Source organism: Spea bombifrons, chromosome 5 (genome assembly GCF_027358695.1).
Source record: "Spea bombifrons isolate aSpeBom1 chromosome 5, aSpeBom1.2.pri, whole genome shotgun sequence".
In the NCBI taxonomy this organism is placed as follows: domain Eukaryota; kingdom Metazoa; phylum Chordata; class Amphibia; order Anura; family Pelobatidae; genus Spea; species Spea bombifrons.
In genome coordinates, this window is record NC_071091.1 from 61,879,491 (window position 1) to 61,903,049 (window position 23,559).

The window sequence follows — 23,559 nt, forward strand, 5'->3', positions numbered from 1 at the left end:
GCTTAATTGAACTATTGGGGAAGCAGACTGGCAGGTGGAATGCAAAACATAATTAGAAATGTTGGATTCAATATATCCGGCTGAATTACCCAATAAACATTACAGCCATGTTCTTTGGCCCGTTTTTCGAGTTAAAGGGGAATCTGGCTGACATTCACCAAAAATTAGTCTCAGATTTCACTTAGGAATATGTTTTTTCAGGAAACTGATCTGGCGTTTAAGATCTAAGTTGATCAACAGTGAAAATGTGATTGTTTCCCCCGAGGCCACAAATTTACCTTGCTTTAATTTTAAGTCCAATACAGCCCTTCGTCTATCAACATGCATCTGTTTCTTGGAAGCCATATTACATTGTGGAAGGGCAAAGGCAAAGACTTGTATGTAATACACCTGTCATCATTGATGAATAAAAATCATATATAAATAGTTGATAACCAGTAAAAGGCACATCATTAAATGCAATTCAGAAACTGCAACTCAAACTTTTCGATAAGCTGTGATAGTTGGAAAATTACATTGACCGCTCTTTATGCCTCACCAACATTCTTCAAGGTATGCCATGCCAAGATCATGTATTTCGGTTGCTCAAAAATAGCAATTCTATCTTTTTACTGATAGTTGACAGTAGAGTTAAACTCTAGATAGCAGTTGAGTTCACTTTACTGAGTATACTATTTATTCACTTTTAGCCAACTTGGTCAAGTTAGCCCTTACGACTCACTACAAACTCAACACAACTTGAAGTTTGTGAATAGACCATAAATATACTTTGCATGAAACAGTATGGACAAAACAAGGAATTAAAAGTAATGCATATAGGAGTATCTAAAATGTAATTAAATAGTACTATTCAATAAATGAGTCCTGGAGCGAACTATGTGTTACTGTAATGAACACATTTTTTTTATTTTCAACAAGCAAATCTCAATTTTCCAAAGAAAATGCCTAATCTTACATGTATACATCCATAGAGACTAACAGTTCAACGCGTTGATTTTGGCACAATATGCTTTCACATTTTATTCTTTGCTTATTAGACCGCCATTATTGAGGAAAAAATAGCCACTATTGGCATTGGAAGTTTATGTGCTGCAGTTTGTCTCAATTCAACAGTGGGCTGAGTAAACCACTGGTATTCAGCTAGCTTACATACCTTCAATTATCAAATGTAGCACCTAAAATGAAACATAACACTATTACCGTATTTTTAACTATTTAATGCAGTCTTTCCCCTATCTCTCTCTCTCTCTCTAGATACTGCTACAAGGTAAAAACCCTGGAATCACATGGGAATTCTCGCTGGCCAAATCTGACAGTGAGAAGAAAATAGCCCCAAAACACAACTACACCTGGGCTATCATTAGGTCTGAGTGTTCGGCTTCTTGTGGAGGAGGTAGAGTATATTAATGCAATTTGTTGATGTTATTATTTTATACTACCTAAGCCCATGTGATGTCTTTTACTGATTTAAAAATGTGTATAAAGCAAATTCCTACTATTTGTAAGCCATATGAACCAACCATCTTAACTTCCTGTTCTCGGGATCTGCAGACTACCCCCTTCCAATCCACTCCACCTTTTGTATTCATGACACAACAATGTTGTCATCTTTAGCCACCGAAAACATTATTGACAAAATACTTTTAAACAAAATAGCTTAAACAATCAATGACTAGAAAAAACATATGCTTTTGCTAGTTTTAACAAATAATCGAGCTATAAAAGATGAAGATATACATCTAAAGTACAAGCACCTACTGTTTTCGCAAAGTCAATGGTTTACTCAGAGACGGTATGAAATTTTGATTGTTTAGATACTACTTTTTTGAGGTTCTATAAAAGAATTGCTTGAATGGGAATATCAACAAATACATGTGTCAGAAATAAGAAATTATTATTTTTTTTTATTGTTCTTAGCATGTCAAGCCTATGAAAGCATTTTTTTGCCTTAGCTTCATGTGTGACTACCAGGAATGTGCTGGAAGTGAAAGCTATTATTTGCACCTGCTGCCAGTAGTCCGCATACCACTTTACAGTTGCCATGACTATTCACTTGGGATTTTTGAGAGCATCTGTAAATAGTTCCACACAGAAACCGCAAAAGTGCCTTAAATAATTCTCTTCGGTTTGTAACTGAGCTTGGGTTATAATGTCCAGTGGATGACACTTTTTTTTTTTTCCTTAAAATGTGTATTTCTAACTTATCAGTTTTATCCTACTCTGGAATTCCAAAATAGATTTGTGCTCTTGGTCTTAATCACTGCTTATGCCTTTACAAGAAATACTTCTGGCTTTATAACTGCACTACAGTAAAGGTGGATATTAATCAGTAGAGTCCATATTTTTTTTATACAGTACACTAAGATATAGACTGAGTAAAAGTGTACTACTCAGTGGAGTTTCTGTAGAGCACAAGTAAACCACTGTAAGCTATTTCATGTCCCAGTCAAAAAATGAGACTTCCAAATGTCTCTCATTCTTTGCCTTTGCTGGAAGATTTCTACATCGTACCATACTATATGAAAGTAACAAAATAGGCATTATTTCACTTAGTAAAAGAGACTTTAGTTGTTACGTAGAAATGTTGATTGTGGTACCAAGTTAGTAAAGTGGTATTATCTTCTTAGCAACCAGTGGAATGATTAATCTTATTACCATAACAAAATTATTTTCTATCTTTATTTTTTTCTGTTTTCTGAAATACCGGTAATTCACACTAACAAATAAAACAAAAGCAAGTAAAAAATCAGTACAAAAAATATATATCTGCTTCACCCCATACCAAGGTATGCCAATGGGAAGGTCAATAATATAACAATATTTAGACCTTACTTATCAAATTTCAACAGGAATTGCTTCTCATGCGTAACCTTTATGAGTCTGTTGATAGGGGCACTGCAAACACTCTGGTGGATTCCAGAAATAATAGTTTAAATAGATATATCTCATCCAGGGTGCCGGGTCCAGGAGCGCTGCAGCCGGCCTCCGACATAACATCTCTGCAACGCCACTACTCAATGAGCCGGTTAAAAGAAAGATCCCTGATCTCCCGACCAGCAAATTAGCGCTATGGAGTGCTCTGCCGGCTCCTTCCATGCCGTGCATCCTTAAGATGTGGTACACGTGGATGTGATGTCATATCCCGACACCCATCAGTAAGGTATGGAGGGGGCTTAGCACAACTTTTCTGCTCGGATGCAGAAAATGGTGTGTGTATTGTATTAGCCCCATTGTGCAGTGCTCTGGAGTATAATAGCACTCTGTAAATCAATAAATAATAATAAGCCATGTCATTTTAGAGCACCTCTTCACCAATGGTTGACATGCAGTAGAGCAATTTTCTGCTCTGCTCAATGTACATTATCAGCACCAAAGAGAAATTCGCTGCCTTCCTAAGAGTTGTAACATAGCACTGCGCCAGCAGAGAACTGTTTAATTCATGTCTGTAACACTTCCTTAGCAGGCCTGGCACAGTTGCCAAAATAAAACATTTTATTGCATGGTTACTGTGACCTCCTAACTTACAATAAGGTGATAATTTTATGCTTATGAGGGATATGGTGTGGATGCATTGGGAAAAATGGTCAAATTCAAATACTAAAAATATTTCATTAGACCAATGTGTTTCATCTGCTGTATTGTGTCATAGGGGAATTTCTGGGAAATGAGTTCATCAAGCATTTTCATAAACTTTGCTGTTTTTAGTAAAACATAAACACGTGTTAAAAATAGAAAATTAACATTTGTAAAAAAAAAAAAAAAACACTGAGTATGTTCTCTGTGTAAAGCAGGATTGAAACGCTTATTTTGAGAGCAACGAATACTAAGTGGTCACAAGTGGAAATCTTTACATGAACATATTCATCTTAGTGTACAGGGAGGACAAGAAAAAAAGAGGGAACCAATGATCTATCCTTTATAAAATGTGGCCTTTTATTAGCATATTAACAAATATGCATCTGTATCTTTATGTTCCATCGCTATTAAATGCTTGTGTTTTATTACTACCTGTAGTCCAATTTTGTGGCAAGTACCTCTGTTATAAAATGACATATTTGTCCATAGGGTAAAGCCTGGAAGATCATATTTGAGAAGTAAAAAAAAACAAAACTCCTCCGGTACATTATTAAAAGTTATGTAGAGATAGGGTAGGCGAACTGAAGATTTCGTAGCATGTTCCATTGTGTCTAACTTGTTCCTCTGCATTCACATATAGTGGATTGTATCTTCGTATGTGGGTCTGTACTTTGTATAAAGAAACATTTCCTGGATCCCAGCCAGACTGGATCCCAGTCTTCCCAGCTTTTCCACTGCTCATTCTGTGTTGTCTTTTATCTATAGTAGGGACACCTTGGGTTGGATTTTTAGTGAGGGTAATGTGGACAGATCTGGTGGGGCATCAAAAATGGATGACACCGGTAATTGGAAAGCATAGGATGGATACATTTTAACTTTTAAAAACTTTTTTTTTTTAAATTAGCAGATACATTATCAAAAAATAAGGCAGCAGCCCATGCAATTGCACATTCATAAGGCAGGCACACACAAGTTACCTAGTGTCAATGAACAAGCATGTTATCTAAGGAAACTGTCCTTGGCCGAACAGGTCCGCAAATATGCTACTTTTTACAAACCCCTCACCGCTCCAGTTAAACAGACTATCCATTTGCTCTTTAGAAGGGAAATCAGTTGTATTCTCTTAATTGAAATCTCCACATATTTTATAGTATAACTTTTTTATTATTATTACTTTAAGTGGTTATTGCCCCATTTTATATTCCATTTAGTATCCCTTTACTATCATTCAACTGGTTCTTGGATTTTGTGCTGGAGTTGTATAGCACAATTCGGAAAATCGAATGTATGTATTGGCACCAAATGACCTAAAGCTAAATATATAATGTTCTCCACAACACACTTAACTACTATGCCATGGATCAGTGTTAAGAGTGAAAACCCCTGCCTGGATCAGTGCGATCTAATTAAAAGTGTGTATTTGTGGTGATGGAGCTACGTTGTACCCAGAGAGGAAATGCTCTACAGCAGTAGACCGAGGTGACCCTCCAGCTGCTACCATAATGGTTCTAGTTTTTTGAATAGCAGCTGGAAAGTTGTTATAAACACTTGTGGGTCAGTTTGTTGTGCATCAGAGGACCTTAAGTGGATGAGGTCTGTAACAGAATCCTATAACTGCTGTGTGTCTAAGTAGAAATAGAGAAAATTGCAATTGGCATGTGGACAAAATATTTTAATTATCAGTTTTTCCATCTAATTTCAGTCCTTCAAATAGAGGGGGATTACATGTCTTCCTATGCCTTAGCATTTTAATTGTTTAATGATTTAAAAACCAGTGTGTTACCAATCTTCATCTGACCAAGTGTGGAAATTTGCATTAGATGGATCAAAACCTACCTCTGTTCACACGCCTCCCTGCTGGATTAGTTAAGTGCTTTATCATAAATCTGTCAAATTGCACACAAAAAAAATCACAAACTGAAATGTTCTTCTGCCAAAGGTTAATAAATGAAGACATTGACTCATATTTATGATATGCACACTTACAAAGCAACCGTGTAAAAGATAAATCTTAACTTCAGCTGAAAGAGACTTATAGTGGTTCTCCATGCTTTTACAGCCATATAATTACTCATTTTCTGGAGTTGTTTATCTGCTGTAAAATTATGGGAATGTAAGGGAATTTAATGGTTCTTTCTCCCTGTAGAGTTGAGTTGGATAAATCCCAAATCCACTTTTTTGTCTTTTTCCTCTTGTTCCGCATTAAACAACTACACAGTGGTTACAAACCAAAATGTGTTTAGGGAAAACAGACTTGCTAATGGGACACTAAACACCAATGCAAAGTAATATACACATCTATCAAAAATGCCCAAATGGGTAAAATAAGCAAATACAAAGCAAACTGATAGAGAACAGTGCCTGTTTAAACAATAGAGAATAAAACCCATATGCAAAAGGACTTGCCAAGCACGCTAACACCCTCTTACTCCTATAATTATTAATTTGGGTTTATTATTCTAATAAAACAGTTAACAACACTAAACCATCATTTGTGACGTTGTTTATAAAGGCATAACTAATAAAATTGCTCAACATCTTCATTATAAATATATATTTTGCGTAACTCTGGATGTCTTAATAAAACATTGAAGCTAAAAGTAACTAAAGTAGTGATAGTTCTAAAATAGATGCAAAGATGGGTATGTGAAGGTTTTGTTGATAGTATTGGTATAAGGTACCCTGGAGTGCAGGAAATGGGCATGTTGTTTTTTAAGTCTGTGTTTGCCTATTTGTCCAGGGTATTTTCTGTAGCTCTCGTATTGTTTAATGAATTACCTTTGATGGCTTCTTTTATACTGAAATCTGTCAACAATCCTTTGTTACCAGTAACTGTGATTGTGGACACAGATGATATGTATCAGTTTTCTGCTGTGTTAAAAGCAGGGATCCTAAAACACAGCAGCTGAAGAGCTGGGACTCAGATAATTGCATGATAAAAGAACAAAAGAATGCCTTGGAGAGGACCCCCAATTTTACATAATTACATCCTCGTTTATCTAATTGTGATAAGGAAGGTGTTTATAGACACTTGAGAACAGGTTACCTTTTGATGAGTGTGGTGAATGAAAACAAACCACAGTCACTCCTTCAAAGACCAGCTTAAGTCCTAATAGCTGAAATCAAGTCAAACAAAAGTATTCCAGAAAGAGTGGTCGCTAATGGCTGACTTGCATCACGTAGGAATTTAGTTGTTATAATTAAAATCATTTTTATGTGAGTGTGGCAGTCATGTTTTTTTTTTTTGTTTTTCCTCAGTCCTAAATCAAATAGATTGAATGTGATATCCTATCATGAATCTGCCCCTTGTTGATTCTATGACACTTTGCCTTGTGGCATAACTACATTAATGTATCAAAGCTTCCTATGGCTTGGACTTTTGGAAGCTGGGTAGTGGCTGCACTATCTCATCACTAGCTAATCAATTTTTTTTCCTGAAGTTATCTCTCTTCACCTCAGTTAAACTTCCAGAAATCCGGCTGCCTGAAAGTCAATGGCTTAATTGGGGAGAGGTGACTTAACACAAAGCGACAGTCATGCAGATCCTGAGAACACAGAGGTTTACTTTGTGTAAAACATTTGATTTGGGACAACAAATCAGCTTTAGACTGGGGAATTAAATCCTGATTTTGTTATTATCAACTTGTCCTTTTTGGGATTTCTCTTAATCAACCTTACTTATTAGCATTACTGTATCATCCAGAAACCTTCTTAAATCCCCTACTTTAAACTGATTTGGCTTCCCGGCATTGACCCTAAACATCTTTACAATTTGCAAATTACTTAATTACAAGAGGAATTACAAGAGGAACATATTTCATTCTTTTTGTATTATGGTTGCAGGTTACATGAATACAAAGGAAGGGTGTTACAAAGACATGCGTGTCCAAGTAAATACTTCCTTTTGTAATGCCAAGAATCGCCCAATTACAGGACCTGTTCCTTGTAATTTGCAAGCTTGTCCTCCAAGGTAAGGTTCCTGTAAAAAAACATTTAAATGTATTTAATATGCATGGTATATTCTTGATGAAGGAGCATGTCTTATTCTGGAAGCATTTTTATCCAATGTTACCTATTGTTTCATGACTATTTTACACTGATGGAGCAGAGCGATTGTCATGTTTTGCTGTGTTTTTGCGTGTAGGGATTTTGCTTGTGTACATATACATAAAACAATATTTATTATTAGGGCAAAGGTATAAAGAAATGTATGGAAATTGGTTACAAAAATGCATTTTTCATAATCTTAGTAATTCTTCCACTGGATAAGTATCAATGCTACCTTAATGCTAACAGGTTTACTAGTACCATTCCACTTACTCTGCTGAATTTAACACTTCCGTAACAAAATGCAGTATTAAAAATGTAATTTCTAGTTTTGCAGGGAACTTAATTGTCATGTCATTGTTGCTATAAAAAGTGTCTCTGTTGATTTATATGTGAATAATCCTTCAAAGGTGTGAATACAATGACAGATCTGCTAAGGTTCATTTGATTGCCATAATAAAGATGTCTACCGGTAAAATTATATCATTTGCATATTAAAATATGCCACTTTGTGCATTACTGCATGGATGTGATATATCCTATAGTAGCATTTTATATGTACTAGTATATATGTACTAGCATGACTAGAATAGAGCATTATGTGAACTGGATCACTATGAATTAAGCCATTAGATGTTTAAGATGGAACCTAAAATTAGAGATGAACCTAAAATCCGCACTTCATAGGAAACATTAACATATAGATTTTTCATGGCAGCATAATGTTTCCTACTATAAAAATGTAGAGGGTAATGCTATTGCAATATTTTCCTTTAAGAATAGCCAAAGCTAAAGATCACAGAGGGATCAAGATGCCCATAGGTAGGGTAGGCAGACAGGCTTAGAATTTCCCCATTAATACACCTCCATTCAAAAGTTTGAGGTCACTTAGAAATGCCCTTGTTTATTAAAGAAAAGCAAATTTTGGCCATTAAAATGGCATTCAATATAAATGAAATATCTTCATAGGCGTACATAGGCCCTTTATCAGCAACCATCACTCCTGTGTTCCAATGGCTTGTTGTGTTCGCTAATCCAAGCATGTTCTACTCTTTCAATAAAATGAGTGATTTTTTATAGACCTTTTTAAAATAACTATCCGCTGAGTGTCGTAGTATAAGAATTCATTGCGGGGGAGCATGTGATGTAACGTATTGCCAGGGATTCAACAAGAGCATAAGATGTGGCCAGCTCTATTAAGTACAATTTCAGTTCACATTTACTTTCTATGTGATTAATCATACGTTTTTAGTGATTGTGTTATACTCCTCTGGAAAAAAGAAACAATGCCGTTTCTGTGTGAACAGAGTGATGAATGTCTTTGTCAGATTAAGACCTCTGACAGCAATATTTTCACCATGGGCATCACTGCATCAGCTTTTTGTGAGAAATGGCCAATACTTATGGTGTAGTGTGTATTGCAGTCAGTCCATTTGGCTACGCAATGCCATAAATTAGAAAAAAATGTTTAACCTAGACCCAAAGAGCCTGCAAACAATGGCTCACACAAAAATACACTTGGCATATGTTGCCTGGTCCTTCATCACATTTCACCACAATCCTTTTGGAATAAATAGACTGATGGAAAACATGTTTTTTTCCCTAGAAACTTCAATGGTTATTTAACTAGATTAATGTTTTTGGCAAGTCTATGATATGGATGAGCAAATCTGGGTACAAATTTGGGAACACCAATTTGTTACTGGGTGTGCTTAAATATTATTTGTGTTGTCTATTGTTTCTCAATATCCACAAGCACAATTACTGTTAGTAGACAAATGTACCTTTGGTCTGCATGGCCAAATACATTTTTGAATGGAAAGATCCTCAGTCAAGATGGATAATTTGTTTCCTTAGCACTTCTACAAGTCTATACATTTCGCTTACTAGCATCCCATACAGAAAAAATACTATTCTTCTGGAATCTGGATTATTAAATGACCCACTTTAACCTCCTCAAGTGCAAACAGAGGTCATCCAGTTCATAGTTCATGTAAAAGGCCCAGAACTCAATATATAATGCCCTGTGAAATTCCAGCATTACTGGGGCAACTAGCTTATTACCAGTTTACTGTTCACATAAGTCTACTCTCCCGTATAGCTTCATTTTGAAATCCCAATTTTCCTGTAAAACCTCTGGTTATTAAACAAACATCTATGGCCACCATGTGCTACAATCTGGTTTGCCAACATCTGCTCAACTTCACTTAGCCTTAGCTTCATAGAGGGCAGTTTGCCCATGCCCAGCCATAATGCAGACTGTCTACTGCAAATTTTATTTGCACATCTTTTTTGATGAAGAAAGTTTACAAATGCACGCTGGCGCTGTGTCCAAAAAAAGGAAATAAAAAGTTTTAACCGTAGCACTTAATTTTCAACATCATGACATCTATGCCTCAGACATCTCTCATGTGGTCCCTTCCATTTGCCTTTTTAAGAAGGGCATGCAGTATTTCACAAGACGGAACAGTGGTATTGGACTCATTTCTAATATATTGTGAAACCCTCACTGTAGCTGCTTGGGCAGCATAAGCCAACAGTGGCTGCATGTGTTTTTGGTTTTTAGTAGGCATCTCAAAATGGACAAATACTGTCGCTAATAACACATCCGCAAGCACTCTTTTTGTAGCCTTTAGAAACACCGTAGCTATACTATATTTTTTTCTAACAGTGTTTCACAGAATATTTTACAATGCACCTGAGGCAGATACATTTGTCATTTTTAAATAAATCCAACTGATGTCATAATCTTAAAACTGAGCAGAACTGTCTAAACTTTGCAAAGCTCAGCCAAAGCAGTAATGGATATGAGTCTGATGACTGCATCATTCCCCTCGGCTACCAACATGATTTCTCTAGTGCCTCATACTGCTGACTTTTCTTAAGCTGAACACATTCAGGCAAGGCAGTGAGATTTTGGAAAATCATATACTTTTAGACGTATGCTGAGATTTTCCATATCATATGGGGACACGATTCTTTCAATGAGGGTTATTTAACCATGTGAATTCTAAAGACGTTCAGTTTCTTATACCATATCTGAGCTTCATTACATTTTGTTTATTAAAGCTGCCTACCAGGTGACTGCAGTTTTTGGTTTTCCATCAGTGTAATTGTTTTGGAGACATCTGCATTAAATGGCAAAAAGTGACAATACAAATCACAATTTGTTAATTTCCTATTCTGAGATCATTCCCCCTCCCCAGCCTACCTTTACAAAGGGGTGCCAGAACCTAAGGGTAAGAATATGTTAACAAAGGGGGCCAGCAGTATGTACGTAAGGTAGGTTTATAATACATATAATTATAACTAATGTAACAGACCCGTGATGTTTTAATGTATTCTCAGCTATAGGATTTTGGGAAAAAATACAGATTCTATCTATATACTTTTTATATAACATTTGCCACTTTTGTGGTGTGATTATTTTATACTGATAATTATTTTCTATTTGTGCCATCTAAAATAAATGATTTGTCATCACTGTTTTACAATTTGCTACTATGTGCAACTGTATGGTAGTATGTTTTCAATAGATGAACTACAGTATACTACTAATAGTACACTGTTATACTACAACTAATATCAGGATTCTTTAAAACACTAGAAGGATTAACCGGCCACAGTTACAAGTTTTTTCCAATTACATTTTGAGTCTCTCTGGACATTTTGAGTCACAGAGATCCATAACTCTAGTACCGTATTTCAAAGTTAGTAAGACGTGTTCTGAAAAGCTTAAATGCTCTAATTGACAGGGCTAAATTTTAGATCACTGGGTGGTGCATGGAATAACAGTATTATTGACAGGTTAAAGTCTTATAAAACAATCAATTTAAAGATTGACAGTTTAGGTAACATGGGCCGCTGCTGCTTGGATTACATGAGAATGAATACCTTAGGAGCTTCCCAGGACTACTGTCCTTGTGAGGAGCCCCAGAGGCCTTAAACCAGGACACGGATATTACCCGAGATACATAATTGTTTTAGGCATCTCCTTACACTATTAATCTCAGTTGTCTATTAGGACAGCTAATCTGAAGCAGTGTCTTGCCTTCCCTTGGTTGCATTTAAGCAGACACCTGTCACACATAGGTGTGTGTGTGTGTGTGTGTGTGTACAATGTGCACAAAGCAAGATGAGTTTGGTGTGGAAGAACTTGACTGGCCCACACAGAGCCCTGACCTCAACCCCATTCAACACCTTTGGGATGAACTGCAACAGAGATTGCGAGTCAGACCTTCTTATCCAGCATCAGTGCTTGACCTTACAAATGCTCTACTGGATGAATGGGCAAAAAAACCCAAAGAAATACTCCAAAATATTGTGGAAAGACTCCCCTGAAGAGTGGAAGCTGTTATAGATGCAGTGGAGGGACCAACTACATATTAATGTCTATGTATATAGAATGCAGTGTCATAAAAGTCCCTGTTGGTGCAATGGTCGGGTGTCCTATATGTAGTGTGTGTGAGTGTTGGATCCCGTTTAAGTAGCGCTTGACAGTCGAGCACGTGCCTGGAGGGGAAGGTATTTATGGGTGTATTATAGTATAGCTAGCTCTCAGAAGGAAATACCTTTTTATTAAAAATACATTGTATTCTTATTAGTCATAAGTAGTTATTTGTCCATTTTTTAAATTAATACAAATACCGTATATTCCGGCGTATAAGACGACTTTTTAACCCCAAAAAATCTTCTTAAAAGTGGGGGGTCGTCTTATACGCCGGGTACTTACCAAGCCGGAGGTTCCCACGAAGCCACCAATCTCTCTAATCACTACGCGCCGGCTATTGATGCCGAGCGCAGGGATGCCGTCATGTCCCGGCGCCCGGCATCAATTGCTGGCGCGTAGTGATGAGGGAGCAGGGAAGCCTGAGGTCTGGCACTTCAGACCTCGGCTTCCCTGCTCTCTAATCACTAGGCGCCGGCTATTGATGCCGAGCGCAGGGATGATGTCATGTCCCGGCGCCTAGTGATTAGAGAGCAGGGAAGCCGAGGTCTGAAGTGCCAGACCTCGGGCTCCCACAACTGGATGGAAGAAAGAAGACAGAAGATAAGGTAAGAGATGGGGAGAAAGGGGGGAGAAATATATATATATATATATATATATATATATATATATATATATATATATATATATATATTCTGGTGTGTGTATTTATATATCTATACACTGGTGTGTGTGTATATATATATATATATATATATATATATATTGGTGTGTGTATATATATATATATATATATATATATATATAATATATATATACATATATATACACACACACACGTGTGTGTGTGTGTGTGTGTATATATATATATACATACGTGTGTGTGTGTATATATATATATATATATATATATATACATATACATATACATGTGTGTGTAAAGGCAGGGGTGTGTGGTGAGGGCAGTGTATAAATGTGTATGTATGGACAGGCATATGTGTAGATATATATATAGATATATATATTATATATATGTGTGTGTGTGTGTGTAAGGGCAGTGCATGTATGTATATGTCAGCAAATCAACCAGCAAATCACCGGTAAGGTACATCGCTTGCCGTGATTGGCTGGTTGTTGTACGCTGGGTAGAGGGGTAGTCTTATACGGCGAGTATAGTCCAAACTCTATATTTGGACTGTAAAAGTTGGGGGTCGTCTTATACGCCCAGTCGTCTTATACGCCGGAATATACGGTAACTCAAACAGTAGCTCGATCATTGATGTTATAGTATCAATACAAGTTAACTGCTTACTGGTAAATCAACTTTTTAACGGCATAAGGAATATACTTTTCAGAATCATTTAACGTAAGCATGTAAGTAGTAGTTACTGGGTCTTCAGGCCAATGTTGCATAAAAAAGCCGATACACTTGATTTATAACAGTAGTAGAAATATTGACCCCACTAGTAACTGATACAGTACTCTTTGAAACGCGAGATGTCATTGACTCTCATTTTGTACAACAGTGCTAGGACTTCAACCGGTATCTAGAAATTGATCTTATGGCTCATAACTTATTACTGGCAGAATATTTGTTTCTACTTTTAATACGTATTAACAAACTAAATCATCCTCACATCTGAGCGGCTGTCTTAACTTAAATGATTATTCCTTACCATTAAGTTTTATTTATCTATTAAGTTGCTCCGATTCAGACAAGCCTTTGTAAAAGTAAGGAGCAGAAAAAAAAAAAACATCGGGAAATTGCCTAGACATGGTAGTTGTGTTACCTTCTGCCACATATATCAGCTACTGTGAAACACAAGCTATATTTATTTTAATTCATGAAATTTGTGTTAATAAAATCTGTGATGACAGATCCCCTGGTGTACTCTGCTGGATTACTGGTTCTTTGACATGGAATTTAAAACTTCACAGATGTTTGCAACTCTTGGTTTAAATGTAGTAATTCTATACCTATAATGCAAAGAAAATGCAACGTAAACCACATTACTCAAAATATACCGGTATTTGGTTATATTCATTGAACTGATTAAAGGGCCATCCGATAACATTAGTACAATATGTCCTCTCCGTTTTGAAATATTTTTACCTTTTAAAATACAAATTCAAATTATAGTTACAATGTCTCGGTGGTGAATATTGTAAGTTAGCAGGTACTTAGGTAGATCTAGGCTAATTGTTGATAAATTGCATGCAATATATTTTGCTGGTACTTCAATTTATATTAATTGATTTGTAAAAACTCTCCTTTTTATATACCTATTTGTAGGCGTAAATCAAATAGCTCATTGTTAGGGATTTCTTCTGATTGCTGGTATGGGGTATTTGCAGCTGCTTGGGAGTGGATCAGAGAAAATGATAAAGGAACAGCTGATCATCACTGACTGCTTCTAAAACTGCATAAAATGCATTGCTTTAAAATTAAAACAGTTATGTTAACTTTTTATTCTAACTTTATATTAAGGTTTCTTGTATTGGACACAAATGATCTTACATTGAATAAATAGATTTTTTTTTCTTAAAGTAAATAGCCATGTGCTCTGTATGACACTTGTTCTGTACAGCTGACGACTAGGTTATATGTGTGTTATTTTACAACATAAAATGCAGCTGAAGAATTTGCAACAACTGTTTTAGGATTATATAGTTGATTTATATTACATGTAGGGTCCTACAACAAATAGTTATTGACTGTCTGGTATAAGTGATGAGGTGTATGTCAGTTTCTCTCCATTACATGATCTTACAATTATTTTGCTCAGTCATCCTCAATATTTATTTAATGTTCGTTTTAATAAAAACATACCAACTTACTTATGAAAGGGAGGAGATGTCTTGGCTAGTCCAGCTTCAGCTGACGTTCCTCCTCTTGTAATAAACCAGGCATGGGGCTGTAGCCCAGCGCTGGCTCATACTGCTCCCAGCATGATTTATTAGCAAGAAAAGCACAATATGAAATGCTTAACTGATAACAAAACTGCATAGAATTAAAGCTGTATCACATGAGCGTACCACCGTAATCTGGTCGTATGTCTACAAAATGAATTGGATAATCCTCTTCTTCAATTATATGGCTGAGTTCGCTTTTCTAAGTTCACTTTTTAGCAGTGGGTATAAGAGATCTAAAACATTTGTGATAGAATTCCTAGCTTGAGAAAAAGTATTAAAAAATTTTTTTATATATGTTATATATTGTCTTAAGATAGGAATTGCTACGGTAGCCTAAAGTTGAATCAATGAACAAGAGTAATTTATCATGTAGTAACAGGCTTTTCGCAAAAATTTCCACTCTGATTTTTACTAATATTATCCGTTAATTTATATAGCACCTTCATATTCCACAGCTGTGTACCATAGGTGAACAGGACATAAACATTGCATCACATAGCGATTTTGTCTTGATGAGCACACAATCTAATAAGGATATGGAAAGTTTTGTCATTGAAGAATTACCCATGAAAAATCATTTTAGAGATTATCTGCGTATGTTAGATTCTGCTTCAATGTGAGTTGACTGCATGGTTGGCTTCATCCTCTGTCTTCCTATGTCTTTAGCTGGTCAGTAGGAAATTGGACTGAGTGCAGTCAAACTTGTGGGATTGGAGAGCAATATCGTCAGATCCACTGCACCCAAAAAGCAAATTACAAGATGGGAACGGTGGCAAACAAATTATGTCCCTTGCCGGCTCCTGCCCACCGACAGGCGTGCAACACTCAGAGTTGTCCACCAGCATGGAGTGTTGGGCCTTGGTCGGAGGTAAGTTGAAAAAAAGCATGCAACTTTCGATGGAAGTCTGCAATCAGGTCTGTCTTTAGTTTTAACAACTTTAATCTTTAACCTTCCAGTGCCAAAGAGATCGGCAGAACCTTGAAAAGCCTAAAATATTGAATTTTCCTGTTGATAGTAGTCTCGGCTAGATTGGGGTTTTAAATAATTTTACCGGGTTACACAGTAGCACTGTATGAGTCAACTCCCAAGTGTGTTTCTCTTTATTTGCTGTGACTTTTTGTCTAAATCTGCCACCTAATGGTGAGTTTTGAGGAATACTGTTTCATTTACCTTTAAGAAGTGTTTATAACCCCTTGTAACCACACATCATATGCACACATTAAACACCACTTACATTGTAAGCTTTTTTTTTCTATTGAAAAAGATGGTTATTTGTAAGATACACAAACCTGCACGCAGGTTTATCACTGTGTGATAAATAGTAATAATACCACAGCATTAACATTAAGCCATGCGAAGGACATTTAACTAAATGGCACGCTGGCAACAATAACTTCTTGGGCAATACTTATGATTGCTAAACTAGAGTAAAAAATGTGTTTACTGAATTCCCCGTCTCTCTTTTCCCCCAAATTTCTGCAGCCTTTCTTGGAAATGGGCTTTCAGCTATTGTGTATGGCTGCATGCTCATGAAAGCATTGATTGATATGTTATTGGGTTCTCAAACTGTTGCTAAAAGAACATGATTACCACTTTGACAAAACTGAGGACCTTAGTTGATCCATTGATCATTATATTTAGTATCATTCCTTAGATCACGGAGATATAATGGAATTTCTTTTCTTCTAGTGTTCTCGAACTTGTGGCAGAGGATGGAAAAAAAGGTCTGTGGTTTGCAAGAGTACCAATCCTTCTCCTCGTGCTCACATTCTTAATGATGCAGCCTGCACATCAGAGTTCAAGCCAAAAACACAAGAAACCTGTGTGGTTAAACGCTGCAACAAACCTAAGAAGCTTCAGTGGGTTGTGTCGGATTGGTCAGAGGTGTGTGAATGTATATGATACTAAATGGCTCATGTGACTAGAAGGAGGTTGATACGTTCATATAGAAACACTTTCTCAATCATTCTAAATCTCCCTTATGCATCCACTTGAACTCTTCAATGCCTGATCACTGGTTGTATTTTACAGACATGTAATTATTGAAGAAAACTGTGTTATAAGGCCTTATACTTTATTTAGAGACAAACTATTAGGCACCGTTCAATAAAAGATTGTACTATAACCTACAAGGCTAGTGTTTGGCTTTTAAGGTAAAGTAACTCAATCACCTGGTCATATCAGGAGACTGACGTGCTCTGTGACTAAAGCACAACCACTCATGGTGATATAACTATACCAGAAAAGGTATAATATACACATAATATAAACAAGGTGATGATGTGTGCAATACTTTTATTAGGTGCAAGGCCTTTTATCAAATGCAGCTCATGAATGTGTGTGTGTGTGTATATAGGTTATGTTATAAGTATAATAAAGAATACTCTTTGTATTTGCAGTGCTCTGCAACCTGTGGACCAGGAGTTCAGAAAAGGACACTGACATGTACAGAAAAGTATGCTTCTGGAAAGAACAGAGATCTTGCCCCCAAAAAATGCTCACATCTGGAGAAGCCAAACCTAGATCTTGAAAAACAATGTCAAAAGGCGGAATGCCCAAGATACAATTATTACCCCGTGATTAAACAGCTTAGAGGTTCCTGGTACACGTCTCCTTGGTCTCAGGTAGGTTTATGATGTAAGGTACTGGGGTACAGCATAGCTTCAGCTAGTATTTTGCAACAGCATGAAATCCTTTACTGTGGGGAAATAAAATCCTACTTTGGCATGTGAAATACGTAAATGGCATACATCGTGATACATAAACGTATTTCCCAGAACTACATAGAGGGGTCGGGATAATCTGAAACGAGGTAGTCTGAATCTTAGATGTATTTCAGTATGCGTATAGGTACAACATGAAAGGGCCTCTCAGTAGTAAGAAAGTGTAAACATTGATGTGGCAGATATCACTATCCTATCTATAACACATAGGCTAACAATTATATATATATATATATAAATATATTTTTATATATAGAACTCACTTAGAAATGTCCTTGTCTTTAAAAGAAAAGCAAATTCGGTCCATTTAAAATAACCTGAAATGCAGAGCAGATGTTGCAAATGACTGTTGTAGCTGGAAACAGCTGATTTTTTATAAAATATTTAGGCGTTCAGAGGCCATTTATCAGCAACAATTACTCCTGTGTTCCAATGGCACGTTGTGTTTGCTAATCCAAGTTTACGTTTTAAAGGCTAATTTATCATTAGAAAACACTATTATGTTAGCACAGCTAGAAATGTCTATTGTCCATAAAAACAGCTAATTAACTCCAAACATTTTGAAAAGTAGTGTGTGTGTGTATGTGTATATATATATATATATATATATATATATATATGTATATCCTTTAAACCTCAAACAGAATCAGAATTTGCGTATGCAGAGCTTCTAGAGTTTAGCCCTCTGTTTTACACCTCCTAAGCATGCTCTGTTTTCTTTTTCACTTGAACGTCTTCAAGAAAACAATGATGGATTGCTCTTTGCCCATCTGAGCATCTCTTAACACTCAAAAAACGGGCCAAGAGCTTACCACAAGAGCTGCTGAAATAGTCCTGAACATATGAATAATATCAAATGGCCCATCAAAGTGTAGTCGATTGTTATATGGCTGAAATTGTACTACCTCATTTATTATAGTGTACAATGCTAAGTACATCTGTTACATACATATCTGCGGTACTCTGTATAGTTCACAAGGCATTTAAGCCAAAATACTTTGCCCACCATGATTTTATTCAAGTTGGTTAATCACCCTATAAACCCATTTATAAACCTTGCAATTGCCAGTTTTCCTATTGTTGGCTTGATCTGGAAATGTACGTTTGGCGTTTTACATCATTTTTATACAATTTCTTCACTGTGTAGGAAAACCAATAAAATCCAAGTCATTTTAAAAAGCCTGTTCAATGTTGTAGTACTGAAGAAATCTGAAATCTGTAATGCCATTTTTTACTCGGATTGTTTCTTACATTTGTGGGTCGCTAGGGGGTTAGATCATTTGCGAGCCATGCACCACACACACAAAATCAAGCCCTGGGTCAATTAAGTAAACCAATAAACATTTTTGAAGGTTTATTATTTTGAGAAAAACACTGCCATCCAAAAATGTAATCTTGTGAGGTAAGGATCCCTAAATTGATTGTACTACTAAAGAGAAATAGGACCTACAGAAACTTCCTATGTGTTCTGCACATATTTAATACATTGTGTGGTGGTTATGTATAGAATATATATGTAGAATACATTTGCGTTTGGACCCTAGTGTTAACCTCCCCCTACTTACTTTTGCTTGCATCTGTGAAACACGTTACAAAGATTTAAATCGATGGTAACTGAGCAGCCGATAAGATTGTAGTTGGTCATCTGCACGTATATATATACATATATAACTTTTTAGCTGTGCTAATTATAACTATGCCATTATTTGATAGTCCTGTTCCTTGGGGAAGGGACGGTTTTATTTAGTTTTTTGATAACTTGTTCAAGATGCTATTTGAATGAGTAGTTTCCAGGCAAAATTGAGCTTTAACTAATGGTCTACTCAATGGTGTGCATCTTAGGTACTCAACCTGAGAAGCATTAAGACAATTAGCGATTTATACTTGTGTATCAGAGCCAAAGCAGACCAAAGTCCTTGTTGGCATTAGCTATCCTCATCAGCTCAAGCAAATCTTACCAAATACCCAAGATTGGTTTTTGTGTAGGCAACCTCCTACAAATTCATCAGGGCATTATCACAACTCAGTCAATTCTGTCCTTAATGTATAGTGTCCTGAAACATTTTCTGCGTAATAAATAAAAGGACATAAAATGACCATACCTGTGTACTCTCTGCAGGAGTACCTCAGGAGTCTCCTGATCTCCCTTCCCTTTGTTTCGGGGCAGGGGAGCGGTGTCATGCCATGCCCTCTCCTACCCAGTTCCACTACCACTCACAATCCGTAAAATGCTTCTTGGGGCTAGCTCTGCCATTGTTTCAGCTAACCCCATCCCTTGTGTGGCTAGCTGCGCTCCTTCAGAAAGTCACTCCTTCACAAGAGGGAGAGCTCCGAGTAGCCTGCCCTGGGGAGTTGTTGTCAATAGTAAAGTATATTGTGCTCTAGTGGAGAAATGGTAATTAATTGTTTGTGTCTTGTCTAATAAATTAAACGAACAACTTTTAGCAACCTCATCATTTTTCTGTTTATTTTCTAACGTCTTGTCCTCTATCTGGTAATTTGCTGATGTTTGAGTTTTGTTTAGAAACAGATATGGTTTCTATGGATATATTTTTCAGTTGTGCCTTATGAACCATTTGTTTGAAGAAGTTATTGAGAACACAGTGGGCCAGGTTTACCTTATTTATCATGAGATAAAGAATTGGATAACTGTGAACAAAATCCATGCAAGCTGTTATTTTCTTAATATTATCAGGCAGACAGTATACTGTATACTCTTCTACTGTACCATATCAACATGTGCTTATATTGTTAATTTTGTTAACTCCTGGATACTGAGAACTGACCCACGAAAGAATAGGCGCAAAATAATGACACTCCACAGCTTGAAAATTTGCTTCCAAAATAGAAGTGTTAATGCTGGAGTACACAGCATACACCAAACATGAATAGACCATGCCTAACACGCTTTATACTAAATTAGAGCTTACTCATTGCCAGATACTGAGAACTGTGCTGCCTATACAATAATCTCTTGGCAAACTAACATACGCATTTTATTTAAGAAAACAATTCGAGAGCGGACCTCTTTGGTCTTGGTGTATTATAGCTTTTAGTTTGACTCCTAAGGTGATGGGGGATACTCTCCTTTGGGGCTCAAATTACTCAAGAGTTGTGCAACAACACCACCTTGAAGCAAGTACCATTGTTGATGGACACTAAGATGAGAACTTAGCAACAAGTGACAGGCTTAATGTTTCTATCATACTTTTATAATACTTTTTCAGTGATCTTTTACGCATGAACTCGAACATGATCCAATTATGTACTCAGACATGTTAGGGATGGCTTACACTTTGTTTTTTTTTATTTTTCTAAATTAACAAACTTTGTTCTTACAGTGTTCAGTTACCTGTGGAGGAGGAGTTCAGGTCCGTACAGTACAATGTCTTATTAATGGAAGACCTGCTTCAGGATGTCTTCCTGTTCAAAAACCAGCAGTGTCACAGGCCTGCAATACCGACTTTTGTCCTCCAGAGAAGAAAGGTAAATTCAATCACGATAATTTTCTGTTTATGGAGACATCAGAACTATAATTAGGTCTATTCACTAAGAGGTCGAGCAGACACCTTGACTGACAAAGACTCCTGTTGAGTACAATTGCATGCTAACACTTGCAAAACTAGCAGATTCACTAAGCTGTGTGTGTGGCTTTAAATGTTGTGTAGTACAGGTGATAGGCAGTTCAATGTGAACTTTCATGCCCTTCCAACTCACAAAATTACATCCCGTCTCCATGTATAATTTTAACAAACTGGGAGAGTGACAGCCCCCTTTTGCTCCCAACTTATGTGAAGTGAGGTGAGAAGTAATTAACCCTTACATTTTCTGAAAACCCCTATTAGAGGTGTGGACCTCCAGCCATGCCTCTCCCTCACCCCTCATCCCAATGTGAACATATCATAATGCCCATTGAAAAAACCCCAATGTGTGCCATTGGTGGAAAGAAAGGGAGTTTTGTCTCACCTTTTGTATTATTTTGGAAGCTTCACAGACACTGGTCAGCTGAGAGACAGGATAATCAGTATCACCTATAGTAAGATAATACACCTCTAGGTGCAGTGCCTTCTGTCTGGAATTAGTTCTGCCCACTAAGACTGTCAATGCATAATGCAGAGGATTGTTCCTAAACTCTTTATAGTTTTAAACTTATATTTTGCCTTTTTTATTCTTTCTTCAATACAGACACTGTTTGCAAGGATTACTTCAACTGGTGTTACTTGGTACCTCAGCATGGAGTGTGTGGTCACAAGTTTTATGGCAAGCAGTGCTGCAGATCTTGCTCAAAGTCAAACGTGTAAATAGTTGTCAATTTAGGAGAAAAAAAAGGGAAAAATACAAAACATTATGACTATTAAAAGGTGCTTTTTCAGTATTGTGCTTGAGAAATTCTCAAAGGCTCAAACATTTTATTATTTGAACAGTATTAGCATTGAGGCGCATCATCCATGAACTGCCCTTGATATCCTAATTTATGCTGTCAGAGGACACATGCATTTTATTTTGTTATGTGGAAAAACATACTGCATCTTTCTTGCTGGATCACACAAAAAAAAGAAGAAATCGGCGCATGGAAGAATTGCAGAACAAGCTTTGTGGCTCGTTTTACCTCACTCCTTCTGTTACAAGGACTCCACTTAAGAGAAACCAGTGAGTTTCCCTTTCCAGCATGCCAATAAAAGAACACTTCCGACAGCTGGTTCCAGGCAGCCGTAAGCATGTTTCAGCACTGGTGATTTTATTGCCTGCTGTTAAACACTTGGAACACCCCGGTCCATTGTAAAACTTAATTCTGTGTTATAACAGCATACTCAAGGTCATTATCTCACTGAAAAAATGGACTCTAAAACTGGTTTTATTTAGTCCATTGGATGAGTTAAGGAGAGAACAAGATATTCCTAATTGTGTTAGCATTTCCTCTCCATACTCTACATTTGGTCTCATGGTTAACGTTTGCTCAATGTCATAGACCTGCCCAGTGAGAAAACACAGTTTGGGTGCAGATAAAAATGGGGATATTCTATTTTACTTTAAGGTGCTTCCATTTAAAAATGTCTTCAGCTTTCACTTAAATAATAGCATTTTTACATTTTTCCTTTATAACAGCAATTTTAACAAGTTGTCATTAAGGTACTACAACTTTACAATATATAACAGCTTCATAGTAATGTCTTATATGCCAAACAGTAAAAAATTTCATGTGAATTTATTATGTTCTGTAGTTTAAACTCTGTGTATTGTGGTGCTGGAAACAAACTGGAGCTCATTTTTGGTGCTGCAATAGATTCATTAAACCCTACCTACGTTGAAGGGGATTGCACATTATTCCTACTGATTGGTGATCCCCTACAAAGGGTAATCTTGTAAAGTTTTTTGCTATATATTTATGAACTCTTTTTTTAATAAACTTTTTTTAATGAAACTTTTACGTGCTTGTTATTTCTGACCTTCAATCGCTAAGAAAATTAATAAATAACCATAATACAGTAACATTTTCTGATATTATAGTGTTGATCTAAATTCCATGGTATTCCATATGTTTGATTATCAAAATGAGACTTATTCACAGAATGTATGGAGGTAAGGCCCGGATATCAAAATAGGTTGATTGTGTTACACCCGGGTGTCCTGCACTATGTGTCTGGACCTCCCCAACGAGAAATACAGGTTCCATTACCAAAGTAACCATGTTAGCTGAGCGGAGTTAACGGTCACATTTATAGCCAACTTACAAGCACCTGCACTTTTGTAAATATACCTGTCTGGAGAAAAGGGGTGAGAAAAGTGTGGATGTGGCAGAGGGTTCTATTAATTTTGGACGATAAGTGAGGCCGAGGATGATTATGAGTTGG

The 23,559-nt window shown here is 36.6% G+C and overlaps 1 protein-coding gene across 1 annotated transcript in view; it reads left to right on the forward strand.

Annotated features, from left to right (window-relative positions):
• ADAMTS16 (ADAM metallopeptidase with thrombospondin type 1 motif 16) overlaps positions 1-23,115 on the forward strand; it is a 74,679-nt gene extending 51,564 nt beyond the window's left edge. Inside the window, exons 17-23 of the mRNA XM_053468280.1 lie at positions 1,255-1,393; positions 7,420-7,546; positions 15,650-15,851; positions 16,674-16,868; positions 17,384-17,608; positions 21,049-21,193; positions 21,893-23,115. Coding sequence (XP_053324255.1) covers positions 1,255-1,393; positions 7,420-7,546; positions 15,650-15,851; positions 16,674-16,868; positions 17,384-17,608; positions 21,049-21,193; positions 21,893-22,008 — 1,149 coding nt within the window. The 3' untranslated portion in view covers positions 22,009-23,115. The remainder of the gene's footprint in view (positions 1-1,254; positions 1,394-7,419; positions 7,547-15,649; positions 15,852-16,673; positions 16,869-17,383; positions 17,609-21,048; positions 21,194-21,892) is intronic.
• Positions 23,116-23,559: the final 444 nt, after the last annotated feature.